Source organism: Piliocolobus tephrosceles, chromosome 8 (genome assembly GCF_002776525.5).
Source record: "Piliocolobus tephrosceles isolate RC106 chromosome 8, ASM277652v3, whole genome shotgun sequence".
NCBI classification, from domain to species: Eukaryota; Metazoa; Chordata; class Mammalia; order Primates; family Cercopithecidae; genus Piliocolobus; species Piliocolobus tephrosceles.
This window is the reverse complement of record NC_045441.1, coordinates 79,988,797-80,013,560: the sequence shown is the minus strand read 5'-3', so window position 1 is coordinate 80,013,560 and position 24,764 is coordinate 79,988,797. Positions and strand designations below refer to the sequence as shown.

The following is a 24,764-nucleotide window of genomic DNA, read 5'->3' as shown; positions in this document are numbered from 1 at the left end:
CGCCACCACGCCAAGCTAATTTTTGTATTTTTAGTAGAGATAGAGTTTCACCATGTTGGGAAGGCTGGTCTCAAACTCCTGACCTCAAGTCATCTGCCCTTCTTGGCCTCCCAAACTGCTGGGATTACAGGTGTGGGCCACTATGTCCGGCCAAAACTTACTCTTAAAAGCCAAGATTTATTGAGTGCTCATGATGTGCTCTCAAAGTACATTACTTGTAATTTTTCTTTTAATATTAGGGAAGGTATCATTTTTAAGCCCATCTTGTATAGATAAAGCAACAGACCCTTAGAGACAGAAAGTAACACCAAAGATCATATTTTAGGAACTAAAATGGTACTGAAACATAGGTACATTCCAAAGCATAGTAAGTACAATGCCCGTGCTTCTGTTTTTATGTAATAGTTGAAAATATTACCATTCTTTCATTAGAGAGAAAAAAAATACAACCCTGCCACAAAAAGGGGCAACCATACAGTCAAATATAATCTCAGGATTCCTCAACTAAAATTCATTGCCTTTGCCTTTTCCAAATCTACAGTCCACTTTGTTGGAATCTGAACTATATTCTCTACTTTTCTCTTTTTATTTAGCTCCTGGTAAAGCATGTGATTTCTTTATTTCCTTTTTTTTTTTTGAGATGGAGTCTCGCTATGTCGCCCAGGCTGGAGTGCAGTGGCATGATCTCAGCCCACTGCAAGCTCCGCCTCCCGGTTTCACACCATTCTCTTGCCTCAGCCTCCCGAGTAGCTGGGACTATGGGTGCCCGCCACCACGCCTGGCTAGTTTTTTGTATATTTAGTAGAAATGGGGTTTCACGGTGTTAGCCAGGATGGTCTCGACCTCCTGACCTCGTGATCCGCCCGCCTTGGCCTCCCAAAGTGCTGGGATTACAGGTATGAGCCACCACGCCCGGCTGCATGTCATTTCTTTTAGTACTGTTTTTGCTGCCAGTATTTTCTGGTAATCTGAAGAAACAACTATTAACTCAGTTAAAGATGATTAGGGTAACTCTTAATATAAAAACTCCATGTAACAGGAAACATACGAGCATATTTTTAAGGAAACAGAAAAAAGATCTTTATATATAAAGCAACTATAGTTAACTGCTTGATTACAAATATTAAAATCAGATAAATCAAAAGAATTTTCAGTTGGAAGAAACTCTAGAAATGATCTAATTATTACATTTTATATATGGATAAATAAACTGGATGCAGAGAGGTAAAGTGAATTACCTTGCTCAATCTAATACAACTAAGACACTGTGGACATTTAGCAAGGCAATAAATAATGTGGTTAATGTGGTACTTCTTTTCTTTTTTTTTTTTTGAGATGGAATCTCACTCTGTTGCCAGGCTGGAGTACAGTGGCACAATCTCGGCTCACTGCAATCTCTGCCTCCCGGGTTCAAGTGATTCTCCTGCCTCAGTCTCCCGAGTAGCTGGGATTACAGGCATGCACCACCACGCCCAGCTAATTTTTTGCATTTCTAGTAGAGATGGGATTTCACCATGTTGGCCAGGTTGATCTCGATCTCCTGACATTATGATCCACCCGCCTCGGCCTCCCAAAGTGCTGGGATTACAGGCGTGAGCCACTGCGCCTGGCTGGTACCTCTTAAATTAGCCAAGGAAACTCATTTTAAACAATAGGTGAAAAGCAACTTTCCCACAGAAATAATGTAAAAAACTTTATTATATCCTTTCTAGAAGATGACCTAAAGTAAACAGTTAACTACTACTCTAAACACTAACAACTCAGCCCAACTGAGGGGAAAAATAATTATGTGAGAGGAGAAGACCAAGAGCTACACTGGGAAACAAGTGGAAAGAGCTAACCCCAATTCTGTCCCAACACTAGTATCTAACATAATGGAAAGCTATGGTTCTAATGAAGGCTTTTGAGGGCTTCTTGACAACCAAAGTTTCTCAAAGCACTAAAAGGATACTTTTATAACAAGATGCAAGGTCAAATTGTAAGTAGTTAACATGAAACTTCACAGAAAGGATAAGCATAACATAATCCAATACAAAACAAGAGAAACTGCAAGATGAATAAGTGACCGTGTACTCTACGATGACACTTACTAGTCATTAAGTATCCTACTATATCATCTGGCAATGCCTAAGAACACTAACAGTACATTCCCCATGGGGCAGACCTTACAATTCTGAACACTGGCACATATACAATCATCTAAGATCAAAACAGAAAACTCCTAAGGCAAATGGGTAGAGAAAAAGTATCTGGAATGAGAACAGTTTTGAAAAGAAGTACTAACATTTAAAATTAAAAATGTATTCTTTCTAAATAGAAAAGAACAAATATTCCATTTACCAGCAGGCATAATGAATGGGTGCCCAGTGGTCACTGTCTAATTGGTTGACTGAAAATCTTTCACTGAGAAGACGGCTTAGTAATTCTGAATCTCCTTCACAGGCGCTTCGGTGGAGAGGAAAATCATCTACCCACTGTCGTTCCCTAATCATTAAAAAGAAATTTTGAAAAATACAAACAGGACTGTTAAAATTGTTTCAAAAGAAGTGTGACACATCTATGAAAGCTCTATATCACTGAGCAGCTATAAACTCAATAGTGACTACAATGCATACAAAATGCATATATAATTTTAAACAATACTTTAAATTAGAATGTAAGTTTTCATAAAAGCAATGTGGAGTAAAACTGAAACAGTACTTGTCTTCTGTGACACTGCTCATGCTTCTCTGCCATTTTTCCTGTTTAGGTATTTGGATTTTTGAGTAGTCTGGAGCTCCTAGACCAAAGTATGGATTTATTACCACTTTATCTACCTAGAAAGGGAAAACAATAACAAAAACCCATTAAGAGCTTTGTCTTCTTAATGTTTACATGTTTATATTTTTTATTTATTTATTTATTTATTTATTTATTTATTTATTTATTTATTTACTGAGAATGAGTCTTGCTCTGTTGCCCAGGCTGGAGTTCAGTGCTGCGATCTCAGCTCACTGCAACCTCTGCCTCCCAGGTTCAAGCGATTTTCCTGCCTCAGCCTCTGGAGTAAATAAGACTACAGGGGTACGCCACCACATCCAGCTAATTTTTGTATTTTTAGTAGAGATGAGATTTCACCATATTGGCCAGGCTGGTCCCAAACTCCTGACCTCAGGCAATCCGCCCTCCTTGGCCTCCCAAAGTGCTGGGATTATAGGCGTGAGCCACTGCACCAGGCCTTCATGTTTATAATTAGTAATGTATGTATATATCTCAGGAAAAAAAATTACACTTGAGATAAAACGTCTTTTAAATCAGAGCTAAAATTCATTCAACTCTTACCCGATTTGTATATTGAAGATCTGATCCAAACAAAGGGTTGTAAATACAGGTATCTGCTTTCTCTAGGGCTAACATTTTACTCTTTATTTCTAGTGCACTATAGCCCATATGTAGTGAGTTTTCTGTCTGACCTAATTCAGTAGCATATGCAGGATTTATGACATTAGTTTTTATCCGCTCAAGAGGAGAAGGTCGGAATAAAGCTGGAATAAAGTGAGATTGTGCATGACGTTCATCTAACCACCTGGCAAAATAAAAATAGAGGTAGAAGTAGCCATTCGAAAGTGAAGATCAAAAAGGCAGATTACTATCTAACTCTGATATATGACACTTGTGAATATTACTTTCAGATTTTTATAATTTTAATTCAGTGTTAGTTAAGTACTTTATTATTTTTAAAATTTATTTATATTGCAAATTGATTTTAACAATTAAGAAAACTTGCATAATACTGTACATAGTTTTGGGGCACATGTGATAATACGTTCATATGATCTGCAAAGATCAAGTCAGTATACAAATACTTCATTTATTATTAATAAAAGTTTTCTTAATGGATACAGCAAATAAATTTTTTAAATGTATATGCCATTATAGTAATAAAAACTCCTTTCAAAAAACATAAAAGTACTGTTAAAATTCAAACTACTGAGATGTAGGTGACATTAGCCCTCTTCTTACAGAAAGACAAAGGCATAAGAGGTTGAATGACTTATTCACTGATAAGAGTAACTCAATATTAAATGTATAGTTTCATAACAGGGGAATCTCAATTCTTAAGCCATGGCAGTGTTTGCCATTTCTGAAAAATAAAATTAACATGCTGTACCCAGGCCAGGACAACCTTATCTTGGGGTTTTTCATTTTTATATTAGAATTGAAAAACTTACCATTTTTTAAATACATACATTAATTTCATTATTTTCTTCTCAAAGTGTCTGTATCTATCAGAACTAACTTCGACTATAAACATGTATTTGATTAATTAAAAAATACTTCTAATGGCATTTCTTACTTATCCAAGGCTATTAACATCCTTGCTGTAAGTGTAGCAAAGTGAGTACTGGATTCACTACAGACTCGCATGATATCTTGAAAGCAATAAAAAATTGGGCATCCTGGGGTATATGTATATTTAGTATTATCTGAAAAAGAAAAATGAAGAATTATGCTACCATATAAAAGGTTTACATCTGCATGTTTTCATCTAAAAATATATGTTACAAAATTAAAACTTGTTAAGTATAAAATAAATTGTTCTAGATTTGGAATTAGAAGGCCTGGATTCAAGTGATGACTAGCTCTGTGACCTTGTCCACTCAGGTAAATGCAACATTTAGAATTTTGGAGGACTGCAGAAACTGTTTCCTCTTTATCTTCCTCAACAATGTTGTAAAACTCATTAATAAGATTTCCAACGCTACTTAAGATACTGAACTTTTTAACCTAAGTATGCCTGGAAAAATATATCTGGAATGCTACAGCTGGCTAATAAAATACATGTGAGCACTGTGTAGCAGCAGGCTGATGGGATGTCCATGGTGGGTGATTAATACAGTACATCATCAGTATTACTACTATCTTACATGATGCTAGTGCTCTGTAGTTTTCAAGGTGATTTCGTATCTAATACCTCATTGAATTTTCCAGCACCATGAAACAAGTGGAAGCAGGTAGCAATATTGTCCCTATTTTATAAATAAAGAGCTAAAGATTAAAGAGGAGATTTGCCCAAGGTCACAAAATTATAGGGCTGCAAGGTCTGTACTGAAACTCAATGTGTTTATTATGCCAGGGTGTCCAAGGAATAAAATATTACATCTTCACATTAGGTTTCCTTTTTAAAAATATTACTGACACTGTTAGGCAGATTATATTAGAACTATTATGGATTCTTGTCCCAAATACTAGATAGGTTCTGATCATAATCTGTTAATTTTCCAGAATACTTCAGGATCAATTTTTATTTTATCTATGGCACATCTTTAGAAAAATCCTTTATTGTAACCTGAGCACTTTAAATTTCAAAGATGCCTTCACACCTCATTTCTTCATCCTCTTAAAAACTAAAACAAAAACATTACTGTTGAGCCAAGAAGCCTGTATATTATTTTGAAATCAAAATATCTTTAACTAACATATTTCCCTTCTTCTATTAATTTTAAAATATGTATTTTATAATATTATAGTAGTAACTATGAATGCAAATTCCTAAGTTCCTCAGTAGACCTTTACTTAGCATCTAAAGTATATGAAGATTTGTAAGATATATTTAGACTTTACCTTTGACAACTGATGGAACAATAAATAATGACGCTTCTCTGCCCATCTTCTCTCCATCCAGAGGAAATTTTTTCATTAGTACAACTCGTTTTCCTAATCATTTTTAAAAAGTTAGCAAAACAAAAATAATACACTTTTAAATCTTATAAATTACCTTGAGAATTAGAAAACAGACACTTCAAAAGGCAGCATTAAGAGGAACTGAAATATACTGTCAACTTTATTATATGTACTAAAAAAAACTGATAAATGCAAAATCATTCTGTGGACAATCCTTGTAGATTTAGGGTCCTAGTCTTGACCCCCTAGAAGAGAAGCTTCCTAAGCAAAGCTAGGAAAACTGTTCTGCTAAGAGCTGAGAAGGCAGAACAACAATGTACTCTGCAGGGTCAATAGGCATATACCACCTCACTCAACTAGGATAGAGACAGTAAGAATTTTATTATATTCTGGCATATGTAAGTTTCAAAGTCTTAAGGTTTAGTGGCTCTTCATTTAATATTTAACCTACATCCTCAATTTCAGGCTTTATTAAAATCTGATTGGGCTACAAAATATTGTTCTGAATTGTAACTACCATTCTTAATGTTTTTCCTGAATTGGCAGTAAGTTATTAATGAATAATAACCTACAAGTCTTGTATTCTAAAACCCCTCATCCTCTAGACCTTTGTCATACTTTCAATGCTTCCAATTTCCTCACCCTAAGAAACAGAACCTCGTTCCTGACCCAGGTAGAAATGCCTAGTAGGCAGGTGGGATGCCTTCTGTAGCAAGTAAATGATGTAAGACTTCAAATAGATTCATTTATTCACAAAATATCAGAGTCAATATTTGTGATTATTAAGACCTTCTTTATTATAGCCCCCAATTATTTCACAAAATGAACACTTGTACAAAACATAAGTGTTAGATACAGAACATTCTAATATACTTCAGAGGCACTATTTCTTTTGCCTGGCTTGAAGTCTTCTCTCTACTTAAGCTTTCCTGCCTTGCTGTTTCCCCAAACCCAGTTACAATCTATTATTTAAATGCCTATTTTGCAAATTATATATGTAACTATGAGATCTGTCAGTGGGGCAGGGAAGCACTGACAAGTTAGGAGATAAAGGTTCTAGTCCTAATTCCTCTACCAATGGAAATGCTTATAGGAGGAGACAGCCTATGCCTGCATTCCCATTTTATAGATGTGAAAATCACTACCTATCAACGGGATCAATTTAAGAATTTCATGTATAAGTGTGGTAGTGCTTTGTAAATAACATACAACACAGTACAAAAATATTAAGCCTAACCACTGCTAATAGTCATTTGTGATTTTCATGTGATGTTTACATAAGGAATCATCATATTACTTCAAAAATATTTCAGAGATTTAGAAAAACAAATAGGATATTCAGGATAGTGTATGGCTCATTAATATATTATGCTTTTCTACTTTAATTTCTTGTTAAACGCTCCCTGAAAATACATTAGTACATTTTATGTCTGAGTATACAGGGCAAAATGGTGCTAGATATGTTTCACAGTGACTGTCCACTCATAACTCCTCCTAAGGGAAACTACCCAGCCCTCTGGATCAGGGCAAGTTTTTGTTAACAGTGAGATCTCTTCCATATCCCTCTGGGTAAAAGGACCTAGTGGCAGAGCTTAGTTAATGCATAAGAAATTATGACTTGTCTATAATTTATGTCTATAATGATTTGTCAGCTCAAATATGTGATTTAGATAATCAGATTTCTGTCTCGGGGATTTGGTGTCAGGATAGATGCTGATAACTATAACAATCTGGCAATAGTAGAATAAGTTCAGATGAAAATTTATCAGAGAAGTCCAAGACTGAGGTAGATGAGACTGACCAATCTGTGGCATCCAAAGACAGTCTTCACATGCCTTGATTCCCAAAAAAGGATAGCTCCCTCCACCTTTTTAATAAGCTAAGATTGCTTTCTTAATCTTCTTATTATATAGTGGATCTGGTAATTAGAGAAAAGGAATTCTGTTTGTGAGACTCAGAGTATTTATCAGAGATCATATGCAGGAACTTTTTTTTATTTTTTTGAGATGGAGTCTTACTCTGTTGCCCAGGCTAGAGTGCAGTGGCACAATCTTGGCTCACTGTAACCTCCATCTCCTGTGTTCAAGCAATTCTTCTGCCTCAGCCTCCTGAGTAGCTGGGACTACAAGGCATGCACTACCACGCTGGGCTAATTTTTGTATTTTTGGTAGAGATGGGGTTTAACCACATTGGCCACGCTGGTCTCGAACTCCTGACCTCGTGAAACACCCACCTCAGCCTCCCAAAGTGCTGGGATTACAGATGTGAGCCACTTTGCCTGGTCACAGGAACTACTTATAATCCTGAGTTAAAATCCTTACAGTCCCAACCCACAAAAACTCTTCAGGCTCTATTAGGGGAAGTAACCTATCAGGGAGCTAAAATACAGTGAATGGTACCTCCAAAAGTTAAGAAACACAGGCTTATAGCTCAGTTATATATCTCTAGAAAACAAATACCCAAAATAACTAATAAGTCAAACCACAGGATTTGGCTGTATCTCTGCAACAAAAACAATCTCTTTACTGAAACAGATGAATCAGACAACTAATCCCTATAAAAATATACACTGAATAAGCTTTGAAAAACCAAAAAAGTAGGCATAGAGAGGTATGCTTTACTTCACTAACAACTGTTTTCTACTGCTGCTTGACTGAATTGGCTTTACTTTTTAAATTGTAGTAACTGAATCCTGGATATAGTTTGTAGTTTCTGTAACATTTGACTGCTATCTGTTTCTACAGCCTGAGAAAATGGATCATTACTTTCTAATCACGTTCAAAGTCTATTATGTAATATTTTAAATGGGGCCTCAATCTTTCAGGGTTAATACTTCCACAATTCAGTCTGACTTTCTGAAAAGGGTCTTCTTTCTATGACCAAATAGGAAGAAAACCTCTGCTATCTGGTAATTTACAGGACTTTCCCTAATCCACGAATATTAACTTTTACTTGGTTTTGGAGAGATGAGTATAGTTTCCTCTGTCATTAAGTAGAGAAATAGGAATAGTAGTTAAAAGATACTTACCTAGGGAACTATACTTCACATCAACATTGTGAATTCTTTAAATACTTTTCAACTTTTAAAAAATTTGTCAAGTTACATCTTGAAGGGGCTGGGGTGTACCTTAAAAAAACACTTGAGTTTTTTTTGCAAGTTTGTTAAATGTAAAGGAACATAAAAAGAAATCGGTTTAATATGTGTATATTTTTAAAAGAATCTATCTCCACATGTATTTTAAACAATGTGTTTTTTAAAAAAGAAGTTTCCTACCTCTGATACCCTGGTTTGCAGGAGAAATTGGTTTGGTGGTTTCTACTACGTAATCCAAAATGCCTTGTGTTATTTCACTGTTGCCTTGAAGTTTCGTTTCTAATAAAACTTTCTTTCTCTTTTTTTTCTGTCCTTCAATGGGAACCTCATGCAACAAAATCTTAGATGAGAAAAACAACATTAAGAGAAAGCTTAAAATAAAGTCTACTTGCCCTAGAACACTACAATAAGCTAGTAGTCTTTCTCAACTCTAGCTGCATATTAGAATAATTTGGGAAGCTTTAAAACAATAGCAATGCCCAGCCCCATCCCACACGGATGGGAATGTCTGGGGTCTGGTTCTTACAGTTTTAAAAGTTCCCCAGGTGATTCTACAGTACAGCCAGGAGTGAGAAATGGTAAACCACAGCACTGCTGAAGCAGTAGTCTACTGAGAAACCCCACGGTACCCTTGAACAGGTTTCAGACAACCTTAAAAAATCAGTTTAAAGGAAATGCTAGATAAATTAGGTTAAATTAGAAGTATTTCATATTGCTTGAAATCTGTTGCATAAAAAAGGTAACAATTCAGTTATATATATGTATATGTATGTACATATAGTCTTAATTACGTGTTTACTACTAATAACCTACGTGTCAATAAACAGCAAATGGTCAAAAGGCACGCGGCAGAAAAAAGACAAAATAATGGGCAGAGACCTAAAATAATTGGCTTGTTAATACGAATTTACAAGATATAATAAGGTTTTATATGTGAATGATAATACAGAATGGCATTCAATGGTAGAAACAAATTATTATTAAATGTTCTTACTTCATATGACTTAGCTCTGTATTCCCGAGAATTGAGACTGGCAGTATTCTTTGGACGAATAACAGCAACATATGCATCTTCTATGTTTTCTGGATTTCCCATTGCTTTATAAAACAAATAAAAAATTCCTTGAAAGATTAAATGACACATTTGATGGCAACATAAAAAAAAAAAGTAATGCATCTTAAATTGAAAAATTTTATTTCCACATAATCATGTTGAAAAAATGTTTAAAAAAATAAAATGTTCTCTATCCTAGAACATATAGTGCCTAAAAGGCAAGCCAGGAATGACTTTGACTGCATCTTTACTGTTCAACTACTCAAAACCTTAGCTGATAATTTAAGATTTCCTTTGTATTTCTTTTTTCCTTTTAAAATAGGGTTATACATTTTCATAGGTGTTAACTGCATAGTAAGAATCTGCCTTTGGGGCCAAAAAAAAGTGATTATGATTATAAAATATTTTGTAAATAATGACTTGAAATAGTGATTCAGAATAATATACACTTTTTCCATAAATTACAAAAGTGAATGTTAGTTATACCGTTAACAGTTTGGAAGTTGGAAATGGTAGATGTTTTACATCCATTGACATTTATTCCAGAAATTTTAGCAAGGAGAACTTTGATATTAGACATTTGGATGAGCTAAAGCACAGTATATAATCTTCTTTCGAGTTGCTTATCACAGAACCAAAACCATTTGGTCAGTTAATAAAAGCTTTATGACGGTGATTTAAGAATCTTTTCCATTTCCCTTATCAATTTCCTTGATAATCCAATTTTTTTTTTTGAATCAGAGTCTCGCTCTTTCACTTAGGCTAGAGTGCACTGCACAATTTCGCCTCACTGCAACCCTCGCCTCTTGGGTTCAGGTGATTTTCCTGCCTCAGCCTCCTGAGAAGCCAGAATTAACAGGCGTGTGCCAGCATGCTCGGTTAACTTTTGTATTTTTTAGTAGAGACAGAGTTTCACCATGTTGGCCAGGCTGGTCTCAAACCCCTGACCTCAGGTGATCCGCCTGCCTCAGCCTCCCACAATGCTGGGATTACAGGCGTGAGCCACCACACCTGTCAATAATCCAAATTTTTTATTCCAAATATATTCACTGTGTGTGTGCGTATATGTGTCTGGGTGTATGTGTGTGTACATGCATATACTTTGTCCCCTTAAATCTTAAGACTCCATTGTGCAATTTCCAACAAGTGACTGAATTTCAACCACAATCTTGGTTGTATAATAGTTCTCTTCATTGAGTAGATTTCTTTAATGGCTACACTAAAGTGCATCTTTCTGTACTGATTATTTTTTCTCTCTCTCTTTTTTTTTTTTTTTAAAAAGCTTCTCGCCATTTACTTGTCAGCAAATTTCTAAAAGAACATTAAAGAAAGAGCTTCTTTCCCGGCTATGTTGAGATGAACTTCTTCAGTTTTTAAAAAACTCACTAGGCATTAAAATTATCTGTTCATATTTAATGAGTTCCCTACTGCTGCAACTCTCAAGATAGACCATTCTGAAGAAAGGGTTTTGAATGTTATTTGAGAGGAGATAGAGTAATTATCCTGTTTTTTCCACTGCAGCTGAAAATATCACTCTGCAACTTTTAATTCACTGCCCTAAATAACAATTAAAAAGTGCCTTATGATTGTAAAATTACCTTAAGAAGAAGTTCTGTTAAAATACAGTAGCTTTTGGCATTTTACATAAACTTTAGCTTAAGATTAAAACCATTAAAATTATTGTACGAAAATTTTACATAAAATAATTTAAGTAATTTTCAAATTTATCTTAGATTCTAAAACTTTCCATTGATTTAGATCCAAAAAAACCCTATGGATCTTTCACTAGAAAAAATACAGTAAAACGTTAGGATAGAGACATTTCATTGTGTGAAAAGTTTTGAGGACATTTCATTCTTTATCATTATATACTTCATGAAATTTTTTTCAGTTCAATTTTTTTCATAAGATCATTCTTAAAACCCACCTCATGCACCAGACCTTCCTACATCATGTGAAAAGGATGAGGCCTTTTTCTTCTCAGAATTTCTATTTAGCAATTACTTTTCACCACAGATTAACAATGACTTCGCGATAATAAACCTTTACAAATTATGAGACAGACGCATTGAAGACTGCAAGCCCCAAAAAGAAAGACATTGTATTGTGAATACACTGTATGATATAGGGCACAATTACAGAAACCATTTTTTCTATTAAGGACCTAAAAGAGAAATCAAGTAATTCTTAGTTTTCTAAACACAATTTAAAGCAAATCAATTCCTATCTTGGTCAACTCATGTTAAGAAAACATTTACTAGCAAAGTACTTTGTCAATACTCATCACTTCTCTAGAATATTTAATTCATACTGCACAGAACCCTGAACTTTTAAAAGGTAAACAAATGTGATTTTAAAAAGACATAACTATGAAAGTAACAGTATCTGGTTTTCTTAAACCAAACACTTTTTTTTTTTACCATATCCCCAAAATATTCTTAAAATTCATTTTCAAGAACTATTCGTACTTGACTACTAAAAATCTACATTCTTCCAGTGACATGAAAGAAGGAAACAAAGGCTTAAGTCAGGAAAATAACAAAAGTAACTAACATAAGAAGGTAAAACTGCTAAGGGAGAAACACATACAAATTGATAGAGACGGAGTTTCTAGAAAATGAGTAGTTTGAACTAAAATACGAGAAAGGTATAACTAGAGTTTGCAATATGTTTAGACTGAGTCTGAGAAGAGGGTTCAAGTGAACAAGTACAGGAAACGTGGCACTTTGTTATATGGCTCACTCTATTCTGGAAAATGTTAGGCACAAATGATAATATGCTGCCTGAGTAATAAGACCGTATAAACTAGTGGAAGTGGTCCTTAATTGGGGAGTGGCACCTACCTGGGATCACTGGAAAATATGGAGGGCATTTCTGGTTGTCACTATGACTGATGAGGGGAGATGTACAACTGCCATTTAGTGTCCATGGAACAGGTTTGCTAATATCCTCTTAGTATGCTAGACAGCGTTTGCAAACAGAAACTGTAAAGGCACATAAGCACTCCAGAAGAGTAAGAAAATAATGAGGCTGAGATCTTGGGGTAGACCAGCGAGATGAAATACTTCTGGTGAGGCTAAAAACAACATGTAGAAAAACCGATGAAAGCCAAAAACCTTAAAAGGTGGAGAAAGGTGTAGAGGCGAGAAATGAGTTAGAGGGGGAGAAGTGAGTTAGAATGACAAGCTGTGTCAATCCCTTTCCCTGCAATGACAAAAATACGTAATCACTCTGCCTGGGAGGTTTCTTCCTGCGCCACCACCCATCAACGTCCATCCACTACCGGGGAAAAATATAAGCCTCTTTGTTCAAAGAGTTTCCACCCAAAAAGTGGCTTTGGTTTCTCTGTAACTACGTGTGAAAAATAAACTCCTCGCCTGGGGCAACTAGATGTGGAGATGGTTCAGTCTCCCACCTGTTTTCCCTCGCTGGAGTCGAACTTGCTCCTCCTGTTTCCCGAAGGACACCGAGAGGTCCCACCCGTACGGCCTGCTGCGAGTGCCTCTCCGGCCGCTGCATTCAACTAAATGGGTGGGACAGTCACCTGGCGAGGGGGTCAGGGACCGTCACCGCTTTCTCATTCCTCCTTCCCTCCTCCCAGGCACAGCGGCCCGGCCCAGCTTCCTGTGACAGAAAAACCCTCAGTCGCCAAAAGAAAGCCGTCCTGAGGGTTCCCCCGCGCTCCCCACCCGGCACCCCAAAAGCTGAGGTCTCCGGAGTCGCAGACCCTCTTGCCCACCTGCTCTTTACTGTTCTTCCCTCTCTTCGCACCTCAGCACCATTCAACCTTCACCCTCTCCCGAAACTGTGGGGCCCCAGGTCTTCAAAGGCGTTAGCTTTCCACCCAGCCGCTACCGTAGCTACGAAATCGCTTCCGGGTTCACACCCTTCGCAGCCTCGCGGTTGGCGGTGGAAGAGCTTCCGGGTCGGCGGCCGGGCTGCTGCCGTTCCTGCTGCTTTTAGCTGGACCTGCAGTCTCTCAGGGGCTGGTGGCAGGCGACTCGGGGACTAGGGTGGTGGCGGCGGGGGTGCCAGCGGCTGAGTCGGAGCCGGAGGCGGGGGAGGGGAAGAGGGCGGCTGGGGCTGCGCGCGCGCAAGGCTGGAACATGAGCCAGACTTGACCGCGAGGCGGAGGCAAGAGCCACCGCCCCCTCTTCCCCTCCCCCGAGTGAGGCGGCGCAGCGGCCGAAGAGGGATGGGGGGCGCCCGCCCAGTCTGAGCCTCGCCGCTGGCGCCTTCGGCTCACGCAGCGCTTCCCGCGGGCCGCCAGTGCGCACCCTGGGCCACATCAGCCTCCTCCTGACGGGTTCACCTGGGCCGGCGAGGAAGGGGCACCAGTCCGGGTGGGTGGGGCGGGCAGGGTACCTAAGGTCACCAGCTCTGCTGTAGAGGCAGGGGCGGCCGAGGCGGAACTGCGGAGTTGCTGGGTCCACCGACCCTTACCCTCAGCGGGAGAAGTAACCGTAAGTATCAGCTTCGCGGTACGAATCTGTTTGAGGCTGCCTCTATCCGTTTGTGGCTCCGAGTTCAGAGCTATCTAGTTCACACCCTCCTGGATCTACTAGGAGTGTGCCTGTCTTCTGTTTTGGAGCATTATCCCTCTGTCTGTCCCCATCCCTGAACAGGCAGCATTCTCCGCCCACAGGGCTTTTCTCCCAGCGAATTTGCAAGCCTCCGGGTTTTCGTGACGCGTCCCATCCTCCCCATCTGGATACGTCTCCATGTCCCTCTGTCCTCAAAGGATCTGTGTCCTTCCTCGCAGCCTCCCTCCCCCCCCCCCCCCCCCCCCCCATCCTTTGAGACGTGGAAAGCCACGGGTTCTGCTGACCTCGGGGGTTAGAGACAGTCTTGAGAAGCGGATGGGTAAAAGTGCTCTGCAGGGCTGTGATGGGTGGGGATAGGTGCAGATGGCTCCAGTGAACCTTTATTTTTGCAGCTTCTGCCACCAAAAGAAAAGAATGGAGCGCTCCCCTGTATTCTGATTGTTCTCCCTATGTATGAGCTGTTTTCTGTACGTAGCTGTTTGAGTCGCAGGAAATTGACAATAGAGCTGTAATAAAGCATCTCCTGAGGAGATTTTGAGAATTAGTCTCCGAAGCTCGATTCACGCAGAATGGCATATCGAACAATCTTGTATTGAAATGACCATTTCAGAAGCGCTTTACTGGTAGAGCTGATAGATAAATGTAAAGATAAGAGTCTGCTGTTTCAAGTAGTGTATTTTAGATGCCTTTAAATTTTAGTGTTTTAATTTTCATCTGTTTCTTAATTTGTGAAGTATGTGGGTATGTGTAAGGTGTAAAAATCTTTGTATTGGAAGCTTTTGCTTTGTTACAAGCTTTCGCTTTGTTGCTTTTGAGACAAGAGACTTTTAAAGATCATATTAGATTGTATTTGATAATTATTTTGAATTCTTAATTCCAGAGAAATCTTTTTTTGTATCAGCCACTCAGAGATGTTACACACATTGGTGCCTATGACCTTCCTGCTTCTTAAACTGTGAATGTCTTCAGTGTATTTTCAGAGTTTTGAACTAGACGTTTTTTCTCATTAGAATTTGATTTGCTTTTTAAACCGCTACTGCAGAACTTTCCAGAAATTAGAGTTAAAAATAATTTTAATGCTGTCAGTGATTGGACAGTAGCTCTTATATGACTTTATGCATTTGCTACTTTTCAGAGCACCATAGGAAGCAAACGATGATTTAAGAATAATTTTACTGTGTACTGCAGGTTGTTATTCTGCAAACTACTGTGTAGAGTAGGCTGGTAGCTTTAGTGTTTTGTATTGCTGAAAAACATTGTTATTTCATTAAGAAAGATGGATGTATTTAATGATTTTTCCCCCCAATCTCCTTTCAGCAGTTAATTTTGGGCTATTATCTGATTTGTAACTTCTCACTGTTCACAGATTTTAATTTGAAGTAGGCTCTGGAGATGTAGTTCCAACTCTCTCTCTGGAAATGTACTTAGCGCAGAAGCCAAGCACTGTACAGAGTTGAGTGTATTATTAAGGGTGTGGCTTTTGCTTTCTGTAAAATTGTTCAGTTTCTGAATAAGAGTAGGGTGCTCTAGTGAGGTGATGGGCACTATCTTGGAGAAGTCTTAGAAAAAATGTTGTTGATTCTCTCTTTTACTTGGGGTAGGATGGGGAAGATAGGACCATACTTTCCTATTTCACTGTTCCCTTGACCACTACACCGAGAATTTTGAGTTTTCAATATGTAAGGAGTCTGAAACTGTCCAGACTGTGCTGTAAACAAGGGCTCTAACAGGTAGGTGACTCCTGAAACATGGGAAGGAAGTTTTGTTAGCCACTCTTTTGTACTCTTATGGCACTGCCCACTTCTCAAAGAGTGGGTTTTCTTTCCTCTTTCTTTTCTGGGGTGTGCACTCAAACTTGTGAAAGTGAAATATGTGTCTTTACAGCTTGCTTGTAGATAAAAGTGCAAGCTCATTTTCATATATAAGTAAATGGAAGAACTATGAATTAAGTTAATCTGAATGTCCTTGAAATGAAGTTGGAAAAGATTCCTCAATGCTTTGGGTAATTTTTCCCCCTTTGAGGATGCATATAACATTTATTTAGATTAAGTTTTAAAATATTTCCTTCAAATATTTGACACATTTGCCAAAAAGGATTTGGGAGTGGACTAAGTCACTATTAAAGAGACCAGTCTGGGGGGACTTTTTATACATTGATCTAATAATGCTTAGGTTTTTAATTTACTTTTCAAAGTGGCTTCCTTAGGGGGAATGGTAATTTCTGGATTCTCAGTTTGTTTTTCAGACAACTTCAGACTTCCTCTTTCTTTTCCAGATTCTCTCTCTCTTTTTCTTTTCTTTTCTTTTCTTTTCTTTTCTTTTCTTTTCTTTTCTTTTCTTTTCTTTTCTTTTCTTTCTTTTGAGATGCAGTCTCACTCTGTCACTAAGGCTGCAGTGCAGTGATGTGATCTTAGCTCAATGCAAACTCCGCCTCCCAGGGTCAAGTGATTCTCCTGCCTCAGCCTCCCGAGTAGCTGGGACTATAGGCGCCCGCCACCACACCTAGTGAATTCTTGTATTTTTAGTAGAGACGAGGTTTCACCATGTTGGCCAGACTGGTCTCGAACTCTTGAACTCAGGTGATCCCCCTGCGTTGGCCTCCCAGAGTGTTGGGATTACAGGCGTCAGCCACTGCACCTGGTCTTCTAGATACTTTCATGTCCATTTCATTTCCGTAAACTTTTATTGAGCATCTACTGTGTGTGCCAAGCACTTCATTAGATTCTGGAACTACAAGGGTAAATTATTCAAAGTTCCTTTCCTCACTGAGGTTACCAGTCTAGATATTTGACTGTGATTTCTATTCACTTGCCTTTATTGGCTTCTCTTACAGGTTTTTAAGCCACTTGACCCTGTTTCTAGATTGTTTCATATTCTCTGTGTAAGAATATGCAAGCAGGCACTGTGGCGCACACCTGTAATCCCAGCACTTTGGGAGGCCAAGGTGGGCAGATCATGAGGTCAGGAGATCGAGACTAGCCTGGCCAACATGGTGAAACCCTGTCTCTTTAGTAAAGATACAAAAAACTAGCTGGGCTTGGTGACACGCCCCTGTAATCCCAGCTACTTGGGAGGCGGAGGCGGGAGAATCGCTTGAACCTGGGAGGCGGAGGTTGCTGTGAACTGAGATCTCGCCATTGCACTCCAGCCTGGGTGACAGTGTGAGACTCCGCCTCAAAAAAAAAAATAAATAAATAAATAAGAATAAGCACAATAGATGCCATTTACTGAGTGCCTAATTTATGCCAGTCACCATGCTAAGTGCTTTACATACATTATCTCATTTAATCCTTAGAACAGTCCCAAAATATATTTTATCTCCATTTAAAGACCCCCCCACACACGCAAATAAACCAAACTAATAATAATAATAAAAAGTGATACAGAATCTGGTGTATAGTATTACTGGATTTTTTTTTTCCTTATATTATTCTCGAAAAGATTTGACTTACAGTCCTTAAAGGGGAGAGGCTGTCATATAGTCATTAACAGTTTTTAATTCTCTAATATTGCTTTGAATAGAAAAATCCTAATTTCATAAGGTACTAGTATATTTTGCGTTCTAAAGCAGATACTTTGGCTGGACTCAGTGGCTCACGCCTATAATCCCATAACTTTGGGAGGTTGAGGCAGGCAGATCACCTAAGGTCAGGAGTTCAGTACCAGCCTGACCAACATAGAGAATCCCCATATCTACCAAAAATGCAAAATTGGCCGAGCAATGCCAATTTTGCATTTTTGCAAATTACAGGTGGCACATGCCTGTAATCCCAGCTACTCAGAAAGCTGAGGCAGGAGAATCGCTTGAACCTGGGAGGTGGAGGTTGCAGTGAGCCGAGATCACGCCACTGCACTCCAGCCTGGGCAACAAGAGCAAAACTCTGCCTAAAAATAAATACATAAAGCAGATAATTATATGCTATCAAAATTAGTTTTCAGTCGTTGTTTAAACTTTTGAAAAGACATAATTCTAAAGTTCATTATGGTTAACTGTAACAGATCTTCAGGCATGTTTACCTTTTTTTCCCTCTAGTTCAGCAATGGAACCACAAGCTTTTAAGATGTACTAGAAATGTGTGTATTCTCCAGTAACAGTAGAGTATTGAGCCATTTGAAATCTATTCAGCTTTAAAAATTTTTGAGTTTAATTTTGGCAACTAAGGGCCTTGGAGAGTTTTAGTTTCTGCAATGAAAGTGTATTCTTTCAGATTTGAAAATTATCATACTCATTATTGGTAGGATATATGCTTTATCAGCAGTTTGATATGGTTCAGTCTAATAATTTTTCAGACACTCAGCATTTTTTAAAACATGGTTTTCCACTGTCAACTCTTTTCTCCAAAAGCCTTATGTTTATCCTAAACATTTGATTCTATCATTATTTTTTAACCAAAAACTATTAGCAGTTTGCTATTCTTAGGATAATGATTTTTACTACTGGTTATGCGCTCTTCTGTGTTTAGGACTTTAGAGCAGATATTTAATACTTGAGTTCCTAAGAAAGTTAATCCTTGATATTTTTCTGTCTTCAGTCTGACATACAATTTTAACTTAACATAGACAGTCCTTCCCTTTCAGTGTAGCAAAGTCCTTGCTACTCAAGTCACTATATTTTTCTCGTTGAAATAATATTGGAGGTAGAATTCCTGTTGAAAGACATTAACAATGACTAAGTTATAAATGGGCTAGGTGCTGGGACTACAAAGATGAGTAAGTCAAGATTCCTTTCCTCACTGAGCTGTAAAATACTCATTTAAAATCTATGAAGAGAAGGGAGAGTTCATTGAGATGCTCTTAGTTCTCCAAATAGTCATAAAAACATTGCACTTCTTGTTAATGCGTCCCTTCAGAGTATGGTAAAGGAAAGTATGTAAATCAACATATTCAGTCAAGGTTTTCATTCTGTTTCTTGGCCTTAGGCAATAGGTGATTCACATTTGCTCTATCACCAGATGTTCTATATCACATCTTTATTTTCAGATGAAAAAATCATTTTGAAACAATTTCAAATTTAAAGAAAAAATACCAGAACAGTACAAAGAACTCTTATATCCCCTTCACCCAGATTTCTCCTATTGTTAATATTTTGCTTACTTCCATTGCCTGCCCTCTCTCTCTGTGTCTCCATACATACATACATACTCATTACAGTCTTTTTCTGAACCTTTTGGAGTAAACTGCCAACATGGTATCACATCACCCCTAAACACTACAGCGTCTGTTTCTTAAAAATAAGCGCTCTTTTATACAGCCAACATACTACCGTCCAAAGAAGAAAATCAACATGGATACAACACTGCTATCTAGTCCAAAGAATCTATACAAATTTCATCTACCATTCCAACAGTATCTCTTTCTTTTCTGGCACAGGATCCTATCCAGGAATACATGTTACAGTTAGTTATTATGTCTGTTCATAGTTCTTCAGCCTCAGTTTTCCATCTTTCTTGTCCTTGATAGTTTTAGTAAGTATATGCCCTGTATTCTGTGTGATGACCCTCATCCTAGATCTATATGATATTTCCTCATGACTCCAATCAGGTCATGCATTCCTGGCAGTAATACCACAGAAATGCTGCTGTGCCCTTCTCAGTGTGTTGCATCTAGAGGCATACTATGTAAAATCATGCCACTAATAGTGATATTGGCAATATGATGTTTGTGCCCTTTGTGATTGATTAGTGTTTGTGGAGATACATTCCAAAATTATGCTAGTATCGCGTTTCTCATCAACCCTCCATTCATTAGCTTTGGTGGGTGTCATTGGTGACTCCCACCTGAATTAACCACTTTTATGATGATTGCCAAATAATTTTTTTTATTTCTGTTATTTCTTCTGTACATATTAGTTGGTATTATGTCATAAGGTACTACTTTTTTTTTTGAGACAGAGTCTTGCTCTGCTGCCCAGGCTGGAGTGCAGTGGTGTGATCTTGGCTCACTGCAACCTCCACCTCCCAGGTTCAGGCAATTCTCCTGCCTCAGCCTCCTGAGTAGCTGAGATTACAGGCACCCGTCACCACTCCTGGCTAATTTTTGTATTTTTAGTAGATACGGGGTTTCACCTCTTTCTCTCTCATTTATTAAAATTAAAGCAGTAAAGACTCATGGATTTTGATTTTGTTAAATGTGTTCTGATTTGTTGCTATTATTATTTATTTTGCTTTTTAAGGTAGTCCTGATTTAGCCAGTGGTAGCCTCTTCAAGCTGGCTCCTCTGCCCGTATATCATGCCCCTATCTCATTCATTGTGCATTTCCTTAGGACTTTCTGGCAGAACAAGCTGTTCCTGGTTCATCTTGTGCTTTGTCTACTGGAGTAGACAAAGTAGATTCCAGAGCCCTGGAATCAGCCATTTCTCCAAGGAGCTCTGTTTTTGTTTTCTTGTGGGTTGTTTGTTTGGTTTTTTTTTTTTTTTCTTGAAAGATGGTATTAAAAACAAAGATTTGGGGGCTTAGTTTGCTCATTGCTACTGGAAGCAATGACTGGAAGCAATTGCTTCCAAGCCGTCATAGAAGACAGAATTAGGACACTTGTATATGGTTTATATACACACATACAGAAAACACACACTCATACACACATACATAATTAGTTCTGTACCTGTGTGTACATAGTACAGAATCATAAAGTTGTTCCTATAGTTTCAATTGTAGTCCAACACCCCAGGGTTTTTCCTAGCTTTCTCCCTTTAAGTGTTTTTGAATCCCTTTTCTGGTGATAAGAAACTAGGCTTCACATTAGGCTCAATATATTTATCATTTCCCCAGTTGTTTTACTTATTTGCCCAGTAGGCTACCATTCTCCCTGCCATGTGGACCATCTCCCACCTTCATCTACCCCTACTAACATGCATCATTAACTGCTGGGCCTGCTGGCTTTTGCGTCTGTGGATCCACAACCCTTCACTGAGCCTATGACTCTGTGCAGCTCTCTGTTTCCACACAACACCCATTGTCCTCGCCTCTAGGCTAATTAGCCTGCACTTTTAGTCTTCCCAACATGACCTCATTGCCATGCATCTTCAGCTAGCTTGTGGACACCTTTACATGTTCTAATAGTTAATTTTTAAATCTATTTCAAGAATTTACAATCATAGCATACATATATGTGATAGAATATACACATAGTTTCCCCACACACAAATGGTAACATACTATATTAAATATTCTACACTTTTTTTTTTTTTACTTATCTTGAATACCTTTCCATTCTTTTTAATAACTTACGTAGTATTTCATTGTGCATGTGAGTATGTATATACATCCAGACACACACATACACACCTACACCTGCCTACCAGTGGTAGAATGTTTAACAGTCATAAATTTCTCCTGTTTTGGTAGTCATTCTTCTTTGCAGTGTGCCTTTGCTTTTTCTGTCTAGAGGTAGAATCTGTTTCAGTGAGCCGAGATCGTACCACTGCACTCCAGCCTGGGTGACAGAGCGAGACTGCGTCTCAAAAAAAAAAAAAAAAAGAATCTATTTCTCCGTCTCTTTCTTGAGTCTTGGCTGGCCTCATGACTTACTTTGATGAATGAATATGATAGAAGTGATCTATGAGTTCTGGAACCAACTCCTAACGAGGCTTCAAGGAATACCTTCTTGCAGCTGAAAGTGAGGAAGCTGGTTTAGTGTATGGAAGCAGTAGATGTGTCTTGCCGGAGAACCGAGATACCCCAGGTAGCAGCAAGCACCAACCAGCAGGTGTGAAAGTGGGTTATCTAGCACCTAGTAGCCCAGCTGACCCTTTAGCTGAACGCACAGGAACCAGAGATGAAAACAGCAGAGAAACTGCTAGCCAACCTACAGTGTTGTGAAAAATAACATACTGTTTTGAGATACTAAGTTTGGGATGGTTTGTTCTGTAGCAGTAGATACCTGAAACCTTAACTGTGTTCATTTTGGACATATGGATTGTCTCTAGTATTCTATTATGAATAATATGTAATTAATATCTTTGTGCATAGTATATACCAATTTTATTTTAATACTTAATGCTAAATTATTTTTCAGAAATATTGACACAATTCGTATTGTCACCATTAATGCCTGAGAGTAACTATTTCCTCTATCAACTGACTGTCACTGAATGCTTTTCTTTTATAATAAAATGAGTTTTAAAAAAAAGTTTCCTGTGGTGCGTTTCCCTAACTGCTTATGAGGCTAGCCATCTTTCAATGTATTTGTTGGGCATTTTGATTTTCAGTTCTGTGAATTGCTTATTCATATCTTTACTCATTTTTTCCTGTTGGATTTTTTTCCCTTACTAATATGTTGGTGTTCTTCGATATCCTTATTATGGATATCATCCTTTAACTTAATTTACAAATAAGTTTTGTTAGTTTGCTTTTGTTTTAGTTTATGGTATCACTTACTGTGAATTTTTCTTTTGGCATTTCACGTAATCATTGATATGGTTTGGCTATGTCGCCACCCAAATCTCATCTTAAATTCCCACATGTTGTAGGAGGGACCCAGTGGGAGGTAATTGAATCATAGCATGGGGGCAGGTCTTTCCCGTGCTGTTCTCGTGGTAGTGAATAAGTTGCACAAGATCTGATGGTTTTAAAAAGGGGAGTTTTCCTTCACAAGCTCTCTTCTCTTTGCCTGCTGCCATCCATGTAAGATGTGACTTGCTCCTCCTTGCCTTCTGCCATGATTGTGAGGCCCCAGCCATGTGGAACTGTAGGTCAATTAAATCTCCTTTTCTTCCCTGTCTTGGGTATGTCTTTATCACCAGTGTGAAAATGGACTAATACAATCATCTATATCTGTCTTTTTAATACTTTTTGATGTTCCTGGCTTGAGAATCTCTCTCTCCTCGCTAGGTTAAACAAACTTTTTCCTGAACTTTCTTCTGACTTTCTCATCAAATAGGAATCATGTTCAGCAGCCACAGAAATCCAAAAAATGGTCATATAAATAAAGAAGGGGGATTATTTTCCTCAAGTAATGAGAAATTAGAGGTAGACTGTCCAGAGCTGATATAGTGGTTCCACAGTACTATCAGGAATGCAGGTTCATTTGTCTTTCTGTTTAGTCATCCAGGCTTGTCACCTCGTGGTCTTCAGATGGCATTCCAGACTGAGCAGTAGTTTCTTTATATTCCTTTGCTATCCGTGGCTCTGCTTGTTTTAACTGAGAATCATATCCAGTTTGGTGACTGTAACTTCTGAGGATGGGGCCAAGATAAAGCAGCTCCCTTCCTTCCCCCAGAATAACAAGTTCTTATGAAATATATTTTTTCTGTTCTTTGAAAAAAATAGTGCTGATTTTGCTTTCTGTGCCATAATAAATGTGTCTTCAGGATAAAGCCCCAGAATTTTTTTTTTAACCTATTGGGCTTTCATGTTTTAAAGTTATTTATAAGCAAACAGGGAAATAAACGTGATTACATTCTCAAATTGGAAATGTTGGGAACATGGGACTTCAGCATTACGTTCAATAAGTAATATTTATTCACGGTGCTCTGTGTGTCAGTAACTATGTTAAACAATGGGTATAAAACTGAATATGGTATGATCCTCATCCTTAGAGAGTTTACCAGATAACTCAGGAAGCAGATAAACATTTAATTATAGTTTTAGATGGTAAGTTGAATGTAGTATCAAGTTATGGAGGAAGGACTTTGAAGTTAGTTGAGGGATGGGGAGCTATTATCATGGAACTTGATAGAGGAAACAACTTTTAAGCTGATACTTGAATGACTATAGGAGTTACCCTTTTCAGGAGGAGCTGGTAGGGAGGAGGAAGCAAATTCCACGAGCTTTAGTAGTTTAGTGGGCGGAACTGAGTTATAAGTGATAGACTGTGAAGAGATGAATGCTGGTCTTAGCAGGGACTTTTCATTACAGCTGGGAACCTTAAGAAGGTTTTAAAATGCAATTGGACAAGATCAGATTTGCCTTTTTTTTAAAATTTTTTTTATTATTATACTTTAAGTTCTAGGGTACATGTGCACAACGTGCAGGTTTGTTACATATGTATACATGTGCCATGTTGGTGTGCTGCACCCATTAACTCGTCATTTACATTAGGTATATCTCCTAATGCTATCCCTACCCCCATCCCCTCCCCACAATAGGCCCCGGTGTGTGATGTTCCCCTTCCTGTGTCCAAGTGACCTCATTGTTCAATTCCCACCTATGAGTGAGAACATGCAGTGTTTGGTTTTCTGTTCTTGCGATAATTTGCTGAGAATGGTGGTTTCCAGCTGCATCCATGTCCCTACAAAGGACACAAATTCATCCTTTTTTATGGCTGCATAGTATTCCATGGTGTATATGTGCCACATTTTCTTAATCCAATCTGTCACTGATGGAGATTTGGGTTGATTCCAAGTGTTTGCTATTGTGAATAGTGCTGCAGTAAACATGCGTGTACATGTGTCTTTATAGCAGCATGAT

The 24,764-nt window shown here is 38.1% G+C and overlaps 2 protein-coding genes across 11 annotated transcripts in view; one reads left to right on the top strand and one right to left on the bottom strand.

Annotated features, from left to right (window-relative positions):
* KRIT1 (KRIT1 ankyrin repeat containing) overlaps positions 1-13,862 on the bottom strand; it is a 46,908-nt gene extending 33,046 nt beyond the window's left edge. Inside the window, exons 1-10 of one of the 8 annotated variants that reach the window (XM_023226687.2) lie at positions 13,552-13,862; positions 12,656-12,888; positions 11,740-11,887; positions 9,753-9,856; positions 8,939-9,098; positions 5,605-5,697; positions 4,337-4,466; positions 3,322-3,565; positions 2,701-2,816; positions 2,341-2,484 (exon numbers count right to left, since the gene is read on the bottom strand). In XM_023226687.2, coding sequence (XP_023082455.1) covers positions 2,341-2,484; positions 2,701-2,816; positions 3,322-3,565; positions 4,337-4,466; positions 5,605-5,697; positions 8,939-9,098; positions 9,753-9,854 — 989 coding nt within the window. In that variant the 5' untranslated portion in view covers positions 9,855-9,856; positions 11,740-11,887; positions 12,656-12,888; positions 13,552-13,862. Of the gene's footprint in view, positions 1-2,340; positions 2,485-2,700; positions 2,817-3,321; positions 3,566-4,336; positions 4,467-5,604; positions 5,698-8,938; positions 9,099-9,752; positions 9,857-11,739; positions 11,888-12,655; positions 12,889-13,227; positions 13,437-13,551 lie in introns of those variants that run through there. The other 7 variants (XM_023226686.3, XM_023226691.3, XR_002734637.2 and 4 more) reach the window with 7 other exon arrangements.
* Positions 13,726-24,764, top strand: part of ANKIB1 (ankyrin repeat and IBR domain containing 1) — a 153,333-nt gene continuing 142,294 nt past the window's right edge. For 2 of the 3 annotated variants that reach the window (XM_023226684.3, XM_023226681.3), the window contains exon 1: positions 13,727-14,275. The gene's annotated coding sequence lies outside the window, so the exon portion shown is untranslated. Of the gene's footprint in view, positions 14,276-24,764 lie in introns of all 3 variants that reach the window. The other variant, XM_023226683.3, reaches the window with a different exon arrangement.